Source organism: Oncorhynchus keta, chromosome 27 (assembly GCF_023373465.1).
Source record: "Oncorhynchus keta strain PuntledgeMale-10-30-2019 chromosome 27, Oket_V2, whole genome shotgun sequence".
NCBI classification, from domain to species: domain Eukaryota; kingdom Metazoa; phylum Chordata; class Actinopteri; order Salmoniformes; family Salmonidae; genus Oncorhynchus; species Oncorhynchus keta.
The window spans coordinates 26,185,440-26,199,044 of NC_068447.1; the positions used below are offsets into that span (position 1 = coordinate 26,185,440).

The window sequence follows — 13,605 nt, forward strand, 5'->3', positions numbered from 1 at the left end:
CTACAATAGTCATTTACAACATTAACAATGTCTACACTATATTTCTGATCGATTTTATGTTATTTTAATGGACAAAAAAAAATGATTTTCTTTAAATAACAAGGACATTTCTATGTGACCCCAAACTTTTGAACAGTAGTATGTATATATACACATAAAACTATGTGGACACCATTCAAATTAGTGGATTTGGCTATTGCAGCTACACCTGCTGCTGACAAGTGTATAAAATCAAGTACACAGCCATGCAATCTCCACAAACAACCATTGGCACTCAAATGACCTTACTGACGAGCTCAGTGACTTTCAACATGGCGTCGTCATAGAATGCCACCTTTCCAACAAGTCAGTTCGTGAAATTTTGGCCCTGCTAGAGCTGCCCCGGTCAACTGTAAGTGCTGTTATTGTGAAGTGGAAACGTCTAGGAGCATATGTCTGTGTGTGGCATGTATCATGGATAATGAAATCAAGCATAAGCAGAGAAATGATGTTCCCCTGTGAAAGAAAGTATTTTCAGATAATGGACTAGCAAGGATTTTCAATACCAGATGATGATCTGTTGATTTACATGTATTATTTTGAATTAGCAGTGTTTGATGTCTCTTCCATGTTCATGCAGTTTATACATGACTTTATTTATAATCCCAGAAAGTATTTTGTCCAGGATTTGACCCAGGTTGGTCAAACACAAGACATAGCGTTTTCCTTGATGGACAAAAATCTCAATTTTAGTCTCATCTGACCAGAGTACCTTCTTCCATATATTTGGGGAGTCTCCCACCCCCTCTGCTACATATCCACTTGCATGTCAGTGATGGCTATTTCTTCTCTTTGATTGGTGTGTTTCTCTGAAGAGTGTACAGATAACCACGCCCCACCCATCTTTTGCTGGACTTGGAAATGTGACGTCATTGGAGGCAAATGGTGATGGGAAGTGGATCGAGCGCTGGTGAGTTTCCCTCTAAACCAATAAAATCACTGAATTCGGTTGTGTCATTTCGACAGGGAAGAAAGAAACTGCAATAAGTTGTGTGGCTTGTAGATTTACAGAAGTTTCGAGCGAAGATCGCTCTGTTTTCGCCACACTCTCAGATAATCGTTTGAATTGGAAATGGCTGGAAGTAAGTAACCGTATATAGTTTTGTAAAGGTATTCTTCTGATAGCCGATGCTAAGCAGGTATTTTTTTTTGCTGCTATATTCTTGTCATGCTGTCAAAACAGCCACGAACATTATGGGATGTTAGTGTCAGTATGGTATGCCATTAAATAAATGGCAGTATGGTATGCCATTGAATAAACGTTACTTTGATGGATGACCTAGATCCAAATAATTGTGTACATAGCATGAATAGTTTGCTTGCTAGCTAATTTACCTTGTAACTTTACAGGTACAAATTCGGCTAGTTAGCGTGACTAGGCAAGTGAGCCCAGTCTGTATTATTTCACCGCTAGCTAGGTTGGGCCCTTTTTTTAAATACGGGTTTGGGCTGAGGATTTTGCTAATAACATTACAGTTGCTGGCGAACGTTTATCCCGGAAGGGTGCGCGGTCTGTAAATTGTATCTAATATATATTTTAAACTGTTTACCCCTCTAACGTTACCTGGCCCAATAGCGACCTGCCAGTGTTGACATTGCACAACAAGGAACTGGTATGATTACTGTACCTTACAGAAATATTGATGTAACATGTCTCGTCTTGCATATATAATATTGTAGGTGTTCCCACTGTTGTCAAATTGGCTGGATGCCATTTGGGGGGTGGACCGTTCATGATACATGGGAAACTGTTGAGCTTAAAATCCAGCGTTGCGCCTGGCACTAACTACCATACCCTATTCAAAGGCACTTACATCTGTTTCCTTGCCCATTCACCCTCTGAATGGCACACACAAGCAATGTCTCAATGCTTAAAATTAAAAATCATTGTTTATCCTGTCTCCTTCCCTATATCTACGCTGATTTTAAGTGGATTTAACAAGTGACCTCAATAAGGGATCATCGCTTTCACCTGGTCATGGAAAGAGCAGGTGTTAATGTTTTGTATACAGTGTATATACATATCTTGATTTAGAGGAGGTGCTAAACATGGACTTAGTTCTAACCTGTTGCCATTTAGGTAAAATAAGAGTACTGTACTGCTTTTGAAGGCGGTACACAATACATCTTGATTATTTTTATCAGCCTATGACCAGAAAGGGTAGGCTGATTCTTTACCAAATGTGTAATGCAATATGGAACAAATGGCTGTGTAATACTTTTTATCAAATTGTGTTTTATGGTTTTATAGACTCTAGGCTGTTTGTGCCCTCTTAAAATAAAGTGCTATTTGGTTAGAAGACATTTGGGGCTGAAACTGTTTTCCTCAAATGAAAAGGAGTGCTTCCTGAAAGTACATCTACATTTTTCAAATATCTGTTCCCCTTTGGACAGTCTTACTGCTTGTAGAACACAAGGAAGTAGAAATAAGAATGTAGCAATCTATTCTGTCACTTATTGTAGCCTGCCTCTTCTGTCGATCCCAAGGCATTGCTGTGTCTCTGAGTGTTCAGATAGCAAGTTAAATAACACCACACAAACAATGAACTGTGTTTTGAAAGGGATTGTGGCTGTACTCCCTTGGTATGAATCATTGTGCCAGACAGGGCCCAGAGCAGTACTCTTACTGCTCTAGTCTATTGGCATAATAGTGTGATATTCAAAAAATAGTTTACTGTCACTCCATCAGTATGCTATTAAACTAGACTACAGTAGACTACACTGTATTATTCATATTGTGGGTTCCTACATGTATTATCATTCATGTTTGGCCAATCTTGTTATTGATAATAACTTGTTTTTGACATTTATCTTTGCCTAGGAAAATTGAGTGCCATTCCCCTCTCTCGGTCTGAGGTGTTCGGAGAGCTGCGGAAGGAGCTGCATGATGACAAGGAGTTCCATCATTCCGACGCTCACATCTTCATCATCATGGGAGCATCGGTGAGATGGGGAAGATGTGGGGAAATTAGAGGCTACTTTGATTACTGATGAATGACCCTGCAAGTTTTGACCCTCCACAGCACAGGCAACTCTATTTTTATAATTACAAAAGTTGTGAATGGGCTGATGGAGTGAGTGTGTGTTGGATGCATATTGGAGAGAGTGACTGACAAAATAAGTAAATCAGTTGAGGTTGTGAACATAATCCAATTTGTAAGTCGCTCTGGATAAGAGCGTCTGCTAATTGACTTAAATGTAAATGTAATAATCTATCCTCTTTTGGACTTTTATGAAATTCCCTGAAAATGTGCCATTTAAGGCACTTTTGTCCAAACCAACTTAGTCATGTGTGAGTACATTTTACGTATGGTGGCCCCAACAGGAATCGAACCCACAACCATTGGCATTGCAAGCGCCATGCATTACCGACTGAGCCACACAAGACCATAATGATGAAATTAAACCTGTAATCAATTCTGAGGTAGTTCAATATCGATCAGTTGCACAGGATTAACAATTTACTAAATGTAGGCTACCAAAATTAGGATACATTTGTCAGAGACACACAATTAGTCTTCTCCTAGAATAATTTCAATGTTTTGTTCAGTTATACCTATTTTATAGATTTTAGGTGGACAGATAAGGGAACACATTTAGTGAGAACGGTGTGTTGAAACGGACAAGAGGGGTTGCACATTTGAGGAAATGTAGAAATTTCATTGAGACACATTACACAGAGCTTGTGTAACTAAGCAACCCCAGAATCACTTGCACGCGCTGTAGACTGGCCTTGATACAAAGAGAACTAACAATCATGAACCTTGATATGACACTTTGTTAGCCAATCATGTTCAGCTTGAACTGTCTGTTAGTTAATCATGTTGCGCACAGACAGTACGTTGGCCAATCATAGTGTACGAACTGATCTTTTGTTGATCAACTCAGCTGAATGACTGTATGTTCCCCAGTCACATAAATGGCCTAATGAGCCAGAATTATAGGTTGTGGGAAATGACACTCTCAGTACCTACAAGGATTATCAATTCACTGACTCAGTCGAGTCACTGAAGTTGCATTTTCTTATAGTATTTCCTTCTCTAGAAAAGTCCTCTCTTGGCCTACAATGTTTCTTCATGTTTTCGCCTGTAACACCTGCCCAGTTAACTGATAAAATGTACTGTCTGAGAGGAGCTCAATGTATCATTCTTCCGCCTACTTCTCCATTTAGGCCGGTTCTCCCACTCTATTTTCTCTTGGTTGAAAGGAGTGGTGCAAGAGCTGAATAGTGCAGTGTCACCGTTATGAAAATAAATGGCTGAGAATGGTAATAGAGAGGCATGTTGGGAATCAGAATGGGGGAATGGTAATGGTGGTAAGGCCTAGCCTTGTGGTGTCTATGGTGGTTTTTGGGAACAGTGATGTACATAGGCTACTGTAAAATATGGTTTGTGTGCAATGCTGCAATCGGGCCTTGACACTCAGCAAGCACACACCAATTACAAGCTGGTGTTACATGTACACAAAAATACACCGCAGGCACACACACACACCACCTCACTCAACATGGCCTCATTAAAGTCGCTGTGCCAATGAAACATTAGTAAATATTAATGATTAACTGAAGAATGACGAGAAATATGATTCGATGGTGATTGTCAAGCCACCCTCGGTTTGCATTTTCCTCTCAGCTGAGGCGGGACAGAAGGCTAGTAGTCATGGACAGACTGAGGCTGGGCATAGGCTAATGCATATCAGTTTAAATGTGTAACTCATTTAGTCATTAGACACAAATCACTGGAGTAAGACTCATAATAGGCCATTCGGATTAATTATTATGTTTAAGTTTTTCCAAGTGGCATACCAAGCCCGCTTGGTGTTCAACCTTCCTAAGTTCTCCCATGTCAACCCGCTCCTCCGCGCACTGCTTGCATCATCTTCAAGACCCTGGTGCTTGCCTATGGAGCAGCAATTGGAACTGCACCTCCTTACCTTCAAGCTTTGCTCCAACCCTACATCCCAATCCGAGCACTCTGTACTGTCACCTCTGGTCTCTTGGTCCTCCCACCCCTACAGGAGGGCAGCTCCTGCTCAGAAGAGCTTAGACTGGGCTGTCTCTTCTGCAGTCCTCCTTGCAGCATGCCTAAGGCATGTTCACACAGATGAGCAGGGACCCTGGGAATCTTTCATTTGGTGTTTTTCAGAGTCAGTAGAAAGGCCTCTTTAGTGTCCTAAGTTTTCATAACTGTAACCTTAATTGCCTATCGTCTGTGAGCTGTTGTCTTAACGACCGTTCCACAGGTGCATGTTCAATAATTGTTTATGGTTCATTGAACAAGCATGGGAAACAGTGTTTAAACCCTTTACAATGAAGAATCTGTAGTTATTTGGATTTTTACAAATTCTTTGAAAGACAGGGTCCTGAAAAAGGAACGTTTCTTTTTTTTTTTTGCCGAGTTTGTTAACATAAAGAGAGGACGAAGATTTTTGGTATACATCATCTTTAAGGTGTCTAGTGTTGATATTAGAGGTCGACCGATTATGATTTTAACGCCGATGCCGATCATTGGGGGACCCAAAAAAGCCAATACCGATTAATCGGCCTGTTTATTTATTTTTTTATTTATTTTTAATTTAATGTATTTGTAATAATGACAATTACAACAATACTGGATGAGAACACTTATTTTAACTTAATATAATACACCAATAAAATCAATTTAGCCTCAAGTAAATAATGAAACATGTTCAATTTGGTTTAAATAATGCAAAAACAAAGTGTTGGAGGAGAAAGTAAGTGCAATATGTGCCATGTAAGAAAGCTAACATTTGAGTTCCTTGCTCAGAACATGAGAACATATGAAAGCTGGTGGTTTCATATCTTCAATATTCCCAGGTAAGAAGTTTTGGGTTGTAGTAATTATAGGACTATTTCCCTCTATACCATTTGTATTTCATTAACCTTTGACTATTGGATGTTCTTATAGGCACTTTAGTATTGCCAGTGTAACAGTATAGCTTCTGTCCCTCTCCTCGCTCCTCCCTGGGCTCAAACCAGCAACACAACGACAACAGCCACCATCGAAGCAGCGTTACCCATGCAGAGTAAGGGGAACAACTACTAAAAGGCTCAGAGCGAGTGTTGTTTGAAATGCTATTAGCGCACGCTAACTAGCCATTTCACTTCGGTTACACCAGCCTCATCTCGGGAGTTGATAGGCTTGAAGTCATAAACAGCGCAATTCTTGACGCACAACGAAGAGCTGCTGGCAAAACGCACGAAAGTGCTGTTTGAATGAATGTTTACGCGCCTGCTTCTGCCTACCACCGCTCAGTCAGATACTTAGATGCTTGTATGCTCAGTCAGATTATATGCAACGCAGGACAAGGAGCTGACATGGTGAAAATCTGTCGTTCTGCCCCCGAACGAGGCAGTTAACCTACCGTTCCTAGGCCGTCATTGAAAATACGAATGTGTTCTTAACTGACTTGCCTAGTTAAATAAAAGGTATTTTAAATTGTAAAAATGTTGTTAAAAAAAAAAAAAAAAATCGGCAAATTGGTGCCCAAAAATTCCGATTGTTATGAAAACTTGAAATCGGCCCTAATTGATCGGCCATTCCGATTAATCGGTCGCCCTCCAATTGATATGCATTTGCAATTACTCAACTTTGTTCAGTATGGTCATAGAATGAGTAAACATGTTGATGGCGAAAATAGTGACCGGCGGGATAACACAGTGCATCAGATCATGACAGGAACAACGTTATCAGTGATGATGACCTACCCACCCCCCTCCACTGTTGCTAATGAAGAGCCAAGAGGGTCCAGTCAGAAGAGCTAAGGGAAAAGCTGCAGGTGGTCAAAAATAAAGATGAATTGTTCAAATGATCGAAGAGGCCTGCCACCGCTGTGATTTAACACGCAGTATTCAGCCCAAATGCTACAGATTGTGTCAAACAAAGCTGCCCCAACCCAATGGATGTTTTCCTACTAATGTATCCACCCACCCTAAGAGAGATCACCATTGACATGTCCAACCTCTACTCCACCCAGACCAAGGACAAGCAACTGTATCTGAGTATGGATGAGCTCCTTACATTCTATGGGATCCTTATCACATCTGGGTACAGCTCTGTTGTAAGAAGACACATGTACTGGTCACTTGACAGTAATGTACACAATGAAAGCATTTAATGTAATGTGGTGAAATCGCTCTGATGAAATAATGGCCTCCGTTCATGTGGTTGACAACAAAGATCACTGATGACCCATTTTAAGGTTAGGCCCATCTTCTCCCAGCTCAATCAGTCATACAAAGTCATGCCATTTCAGGAATGGCTGTCATTGGATGAGAGCATGATCTAATACTATGGCCGACATGGATGTAAGCAATTCATAAGAGGTAAACCAATCCGTTTTTGTTACAAGCTATGGGGCCTTGTCTCATCCAGTGGTTACATATGGTGGATCCCACACTATACTCCCTGAGTGAGACTGGGTTGGGTCCCACAATCAAACTGCATCAACCGATACAATGAGCACATGGGTGCTAAGTGGTGGTGGCCGATCTTTGCATGGTCTCTCAACAGTGCACTCGTAAACAGCTGTTTCTTTTACAGAGACGTTATGGGAGGGGCCATAGACCTTCAAACGGATAGTGGCACAGTCTCTTAAGCAAAAGTTTGGTACGAAATCACTGAGCCGCGGAAGGAGATCTCTACTGGCTGCTACTGTTGAAGATCAGGCAAGATATGACAAAGCTTCTTCTCACTGGCCAATCAACACGATGCACCGGTAACAGATGTCGGCATTGTGACAAGCATTACCTATGCATGTGAGAAATGCAGAGCACCACTGCAAATTGAGTGCGTCAAGATATACCATGAACAGTAGAAAAGGAGATGAGAGTGAATGAAAAAGGGCTGATAAAGCCAATGAAAGAAAAGCCAATAAAGGCTGAGAAGCCGACAAAAGGGAAAAAGACACTCAATGACATATTTTTAGAAAACGTCAATTGATTCCAGACATACTGTCTGACTGATTGTAGTTCAAAATAGTGATGCACAAATTTAATCATGCACTTGGTTCTGAAGCCTACCTACTAAGATTGATTTTGTTCAGTGTAGGCCTCTACTTGAAAGCATATTCTACAGGCTACCTCTATCCTAAATGTTACCTTTATGTTCAGTGGGAATGAATCACACACTGCTATACAGTTGTTAGTGAATGTTGCACTAAAATGTCACAATGACAATGTTACAATGAATATTGCACTGAATTACAAGTTCAAATGTTATAAAGTTACAATATTAATGTTTGTTACTTTAGTGCAACATGTCCTTTGTTAAAGTAACAATGTTGAAATAGATTGATTAAATTTGTTTTTTAAAATTATATTTGTGCTCAGTATTCATATCAATGTTGTGTAAGTGTTTTTGATCATGTAAAATAGTCACACTAGAATGTGATGGGACCTTCTAGTGGCAATGCTGGGGACTGCCAGTGACAGTTTTAAATGTGTTAATAACTGGGATGGGATATAAGAATTTTGATGACTGCATAGGATAAATATGAATTCAGTATACATCACATTATCCCACCGGTCATTGTGACTGGCCCTAAAACACACTTTTCCATGAATTTCAAAAAAATATTATTTCAAAGGGTTACTAATGACACACGATTTGGATATTTTCATGTCTGGGGAAAAATGTAGGATTAAATGGGTTAAGTAACTCTCACGATGACCCCTCCCCCTCTTGTGTGGAGCCCCAGATCGAGGGAGATTATCAGTGGTCTTGTATGTCTTCCATTTCCTAATAATTGCTCCCACAGTTGATTTCTTCAAACCAAGCTGCTTACCTATTGCAGATTCAGTCTTCCCAGCCTGGTGCAGGTCTACAATTTTGTTTCTGGTGTCCTTTGACAGCTCTTTGGTCTTGGCCATAGTGGAGTTTGGAGTGTGACTGTTTGAGATTGTGGACAGGTGTCATTTATACTGATAACAAGTTCAAACAGGTGCCATTAATACAGGTAACGAGTGGAGGAGCCTCTTAAAGAAGTTACAGGTCTGTGAGAGCCAGAAATCTTGCTTGTTTGTAGATGACCAAATACTTATTTTCTACCATAATTTGCAAATAAATTCATAAATCCTACAATGTGATTTTCTGGATTTTTTCCCCTCCTTATTTTGTCTGTCATAGTTGACGTGTACCTATGATGAAAATTACAGGCCTCTCTCATTTAAGTGTGAGAACTTGCACAATTGGTGGCTGACTAAATATTTTTTTGTGTGTGTGTATAGCTAGCCTCTGTTTCAATCAACATTTTAGAGGTGACTAATCTGGTTTTGTATTAACATGTTAATAATGTTCATATGTTTCTCTTTAGGGGGATCTAGCCAAAAAGAAAATCTACCCAACTCTGTGGTGAGTGTGCAGCCTCTTTAGTCTTACAATGAGAAGTGCCTATCACAGGGCAGCTGTGGATTTTCTCTGTTGTCAAGTGATGAGTAAAAACTCCTAATGATCCTCCTTTCTGTTCTTATACCCCTGTCTCACTCAGGTGGTTGTTTAGAGATGGTCTACTCCCTGAACAGACTCACTTTGTGGGCTTTGCCCGCTCTGACCTGACGGTGGATTCCATCAAAACTGCCTCCATGCCCTATATGAAGGTGAGACTTTCCAAATGAACGCATTACATATTGACCTACATTTTTACACTGTGTGGGTTAATGCATATGTATGTGTGTTTGCATGTTAAAACCATAGACTTATGACAACATTCCTATCTCTCTGTGGTCCCAGGTGGCAGACTCTGAGGGGGAGCGGTTGTCTGTGTTCTTCAGCCGTAACTCTTATGTCAGTGGGAAGTACACTGAGGAGAGTGCCTTCTCCAACCTCCACACCCACCTGTTGTCCCTGCCCGGGGGGGGCAAGGCCAACCGCCTCTTCTACCTCGCCCTGCCGCCCAGCGTCTACCACGATGTCACCAAGAACATCAAGCACCACTGCATGAGTACCAAGTCAGTATGCCTGTCATGTCTTGCTGTTCAGTCTCTTGACTCCCTCTCCTCTCAATCCTCCTCTGTGGTGTTGCTAAGGCCTTGAACAGGCTTGTTCATATTGAATCCACTTGCTTCATGTAATCGGTCTTGTCTGGGGAGAGCTGCTCATTAGATTAGCTTCTCCCTCTTCTGCTGTTTAATATCCAAAACATGCTTACTTCCCCTCCTATCTGTGTGTGTTTATTAGGGGCTGGAGCAGAGTGATTGTGGAGAAGCCATTTGGTCGAGACCTGCAGAGCTCAGAGGAGCTGTCCACCCACCTCTCTTCCCTGTTCACTGAGGACCAGATCTACCGCATAGACCACTACCTGGGCAAGGAGATGGTGCAGAACCTCATGGTCCTCAGGTACAGGACAAATGGTCTCCACTCTTTTTCTATTCTCTATTGCAGTCTCTGTCCCTCACTCTCTTAGCTTGGGGTGAGAAAGAACAACATTAATCAACAGACAGCTGTGTGTGTTTAAGCTATGTCCATGTCAATAAGGCTGAGGTTAAACGGTGGTAAATATTCCAGGTTTGGGAACCGGATCTTTGGGCCCATCTGGAACAGGGACAGCATAGCTTGTGTGGTCCTCACCTTCAAAGAACCCTTCGGCACCCAGGGCCGGGGCGGCTACTTTGACGACTTTGGAATCATCCGGTGAGGAGAACTGCGCTAGTGCTCAATGACATCAAACCTCAATGAAGGCATTTATTCTTGCCATGTTCTACTAGTCGGTCTGTAACTTATCTCACCCTCCATTTTGTATTACAATTTTCTTTAGGGATGTCATGCAGAACCACTTGCTCCAGATGCTCTCGCTGGTTGCCATGGAGAAGCCTGCCTCCACCAGCTCTGATGATGTCAGGGATGAAAAGGTACAGCAACATGGACACAAACTAAAGCCCAAAATGCACATCTTCACTTGACTCCATTGGCCCCTCCAGAAAACTGACACCAAACGGAATAAACAAGTAGACTTCAAACCAATCACTTCGTACTCTGTCTCCCCTGCAGGTGAAGGTGCTGAAGTGCATTGCCCCCATTACCATGTCAGATGTGGTGTTGGGGCAGTATGTGGGTGACCCAGAGGGAGAGGGGGATGCCAAGCTGGGTTACCTTGATGACCCCACCGTCCCCAAAGGCTCCACCCAGGCCACTTTCACCACAGCTGTGCTCTACGTGCACAACGAGCGCTGGGATGGTGAGAACCTCTGTGTTCTCTCTCTCTCTCCATCAGTCTTGCTTGTTGTGCTTTCACTGTCTGGTAAAACCAGCTCACTCCTCAGTGATAACTGTAATTACTCTGTTCTTCCAAAGGTGTTCCCTTCATCCTGCGTTGCGGCAAAGCCCTGAATGAGAGGAAAGCGGAGGTGCGGTTGCAGTTCACGGATGTTCCGGGGGACATCTTTGGAGCGCAGTGTCGTAGGAATGAGCTGGTGGTGCGTGTGCAGCCCAACGAGGCCGTCTATGCCAAGATGATGAGCAAGAAACCAGGAGTGTATTTCCACCCGGAGGAGACGGAGCTGGACCTCACCTACAAAAGCCGATATAAGGTGAGATACTTAATGAACCCCCCCCATCACTCATAGAAAACAGACACTCGCACACTACCTCACCACGCTCACATTTTAGCAACTCATATATAGGCACAATGTTCAACCTTATTTGCTTAATTTTCACTAATCTTTTCTCTCCTCAGGATGTGAATTTGCCCGACGCCTACGAGCGTCTCATCCTGGACGTCTTCTGTGGCAGCCAGATGCACTTTGTCAGGAGGTCAGTCAGGCTGTCTGTCTTGCTCAGAAGTCCCTTCTGTTGCCATGGTGTTTGTTATGCAAATAAGACTGAACATGCGTTATAATTATGTCCACAAGATGGTGCAATGCAGCCCATTGGCTGCATTACTATGTGCTACTCTCCTTACATTGTCTTCCCTTTTCACTCAGTGATGAGCTGAGGGAAGCCTGGAGGATCTTTACGCCTCTCCTTCATCAGATCGAGAGCGAGAAGCCTCCCCCCATCCCCTACATATATGGAAGGTAAGATTTACCATTAACAGTTAAACAAGTATCGCAAGTCAATAGTCCCAGTAATTTGTCAGTGATATTTTTGGTGTTATTTTATGATTGATTTGTTCTTTCCCTTCTTCCTAGCCGGGGTCCAACAGAAGCAGATGAGCTTTCAAAGAGGGTTGGTTTCCACTATGAAGGAACATACAAATGGGTCAACCCCCACAAACTGTGAAACAGGATGTCAGGAGAGGGGGAGGGGCCAGAGCGGGGTAAATGAGCAGCAATACTTTGGTCTGATGGAGTTATTGCTCTTTCCTTTCCAGACCTGTCAGGGCAACAGTCAACAGAGAGATTAGGATATATATGTATTTATGTATGGAAAGGAAGCTATGTAAAAGTATAGGAACAGACTAGGTCTCAGCTACTACATGAATGCTCATCAGGTCTTAACTAGTCGGGGGGGGCACTTAACCACTGGGGATGAAGGGAGCGAGAGAAACACTAGCCAAATTTCTGTTTCTCCCTCTTCTTCCTGAAGTGGGCACTCTTTTGGTTCTCTTCATGGATTCAAAAGCTGTGGATGTGATCTGATTCTCTACCCTGCCACTGCTTGTTTCCAACATACTCCTCACACCAGTCCGTTCCATAAGATGGAGTGTGTTCAAGTGCAAATGTAAGATTGGTAGAAGAGTAGATAATAGGACTGTAGCCATTGAATGGGTGCAGGCATGGGCTGGACAGATTTTCCACTGTCTGAGGTAGTGTACGAATACACACTTCAGGGAAAAGGGGGTGAAACAGAATTAGGCCAGAGATGTGACATTAGTAACCATAGCTATCAAAAGTTGGACCTGGAGATGGAGAACAAAATGTAGATAACCCACTAATGGTGGGAATTACAATGAATGTCTACCACCCTCTGGTATGACCACATGTATAAATGGATATAATTGTAATACTTTATAATGCTCTGCAGTTGTTTTTTTACTATTAAGGTTATCCTTGTTTTTCTCATGCTATTTTGGACCAAGGAAAACCATGTTGCATAGTAATAATCCTTATTGTTACTATGAAGTGGGTTCAGAACATGGTGGTTTAATGCAGAGGTCAATATTTTCTGCAGGCAGTTTCTCATCTTGAATTTCTAAAGAGCAACATTGTATTTAGAACAAAGCTTTGTGCTGAATTCCAAGAACTGAGTTCTCTCATTCTCACTCTCAGTTACTTTGCTTTTTTCTTACATTTCCAGGCATGGCCTATTTAAGTTAATGTTAATTTTGGATAAGAGTTTAGAAATGACAAGGTCTGTCACAGGGTCAACATAATGCTGTCTATTTAATGATATACTGAACATTCACGTGTTATTTCCAGAACTTATTTTTGTGTTCAGTCTCCATTGATACAGGTATTTTGTGTTTAAGGGGTTGGTCTCTAGAAGTATCTTGCATTCTTGTCACTTGACCATAATAAAACAATTTTGCTGCTTTTTTTTGTTTTTAATTTATATGCTCAATAAATAGATTAGCATTACAATTTTGGCAGTTTGTCTCATGTAAAGAACA

General features: G+C 41.8%; 1 protein-coding gene across 2 annotated transcripts; it reads left to right on the forward strand.

Annotated features, from left to right (window-relative positions):
• The first annotated feature begins 865 nt into the window (after positions 1 to 865).
• On the forward strand, positions 866 to 13,529 carry LOC118359670 (glucose-6-phosphate 1-dehydrogenase-like). Of its 2 annotated transcripts, none has more exons than XM_035738272.2 (13): positions 866 to 949; positions 2,861 to 2,982; positions 9,373 to 9,410; positions 9,547 to 9,655; positions 9,789 to 10,006; positions 10,236 to 10,394; positions 10,563 to 10,688; positions 10,813 to 10,906; positions 11,046 to 11,232; positions 11,349 to 11,584; positions 11,731 to 11,807; positions 11,978 to 12,070; positions 12,185 to 13,529. In XM_035738272.2, exons 1-13 carry the CDS (start codon positions 922 to 924, stop codon positions 12,273 to 12,275), a joined length of 1,578 nt encoding a protein of 525 aa, XP_035594165.1. In that variant the 5' UTR covers positions 866 to 921; the 3' UTR covers positions 12,276 to 13,529. The 2 variants fall into 2 exon arrangements, with proteins under 2 accessions (XP_035594165.1, XP_035594166.1); XM_035738273.2 differs by lacking the exon at positions 866 to 949 and adding an exon at positions 973 to 1,121.
• Positions 13,530 to 13,605: the final 76 nt, after the last annotated feature.

Coding starts and splice junctions, on each gene's coding strand:
- LOC118359670 (XM_035738272.2), top strand. CDS start 922: ATGGTGATGGGAAGTGGATCGAGCGCTG. Junction 10,907..11,045: donor ATGATGTCAGGGATGAAAAG/GTACAGCAACAT, acceptor TCTCCCCTGCAG/GTGAAGGTGCTGAAGTGCAT. Junction 11,233..11,348: donor GCACAACGAGCGCTGGGATG/GTGAGAACCTCT, acceptor GTTCTTCCAAAG/GTGTTCCCTTCATCCTGCGT.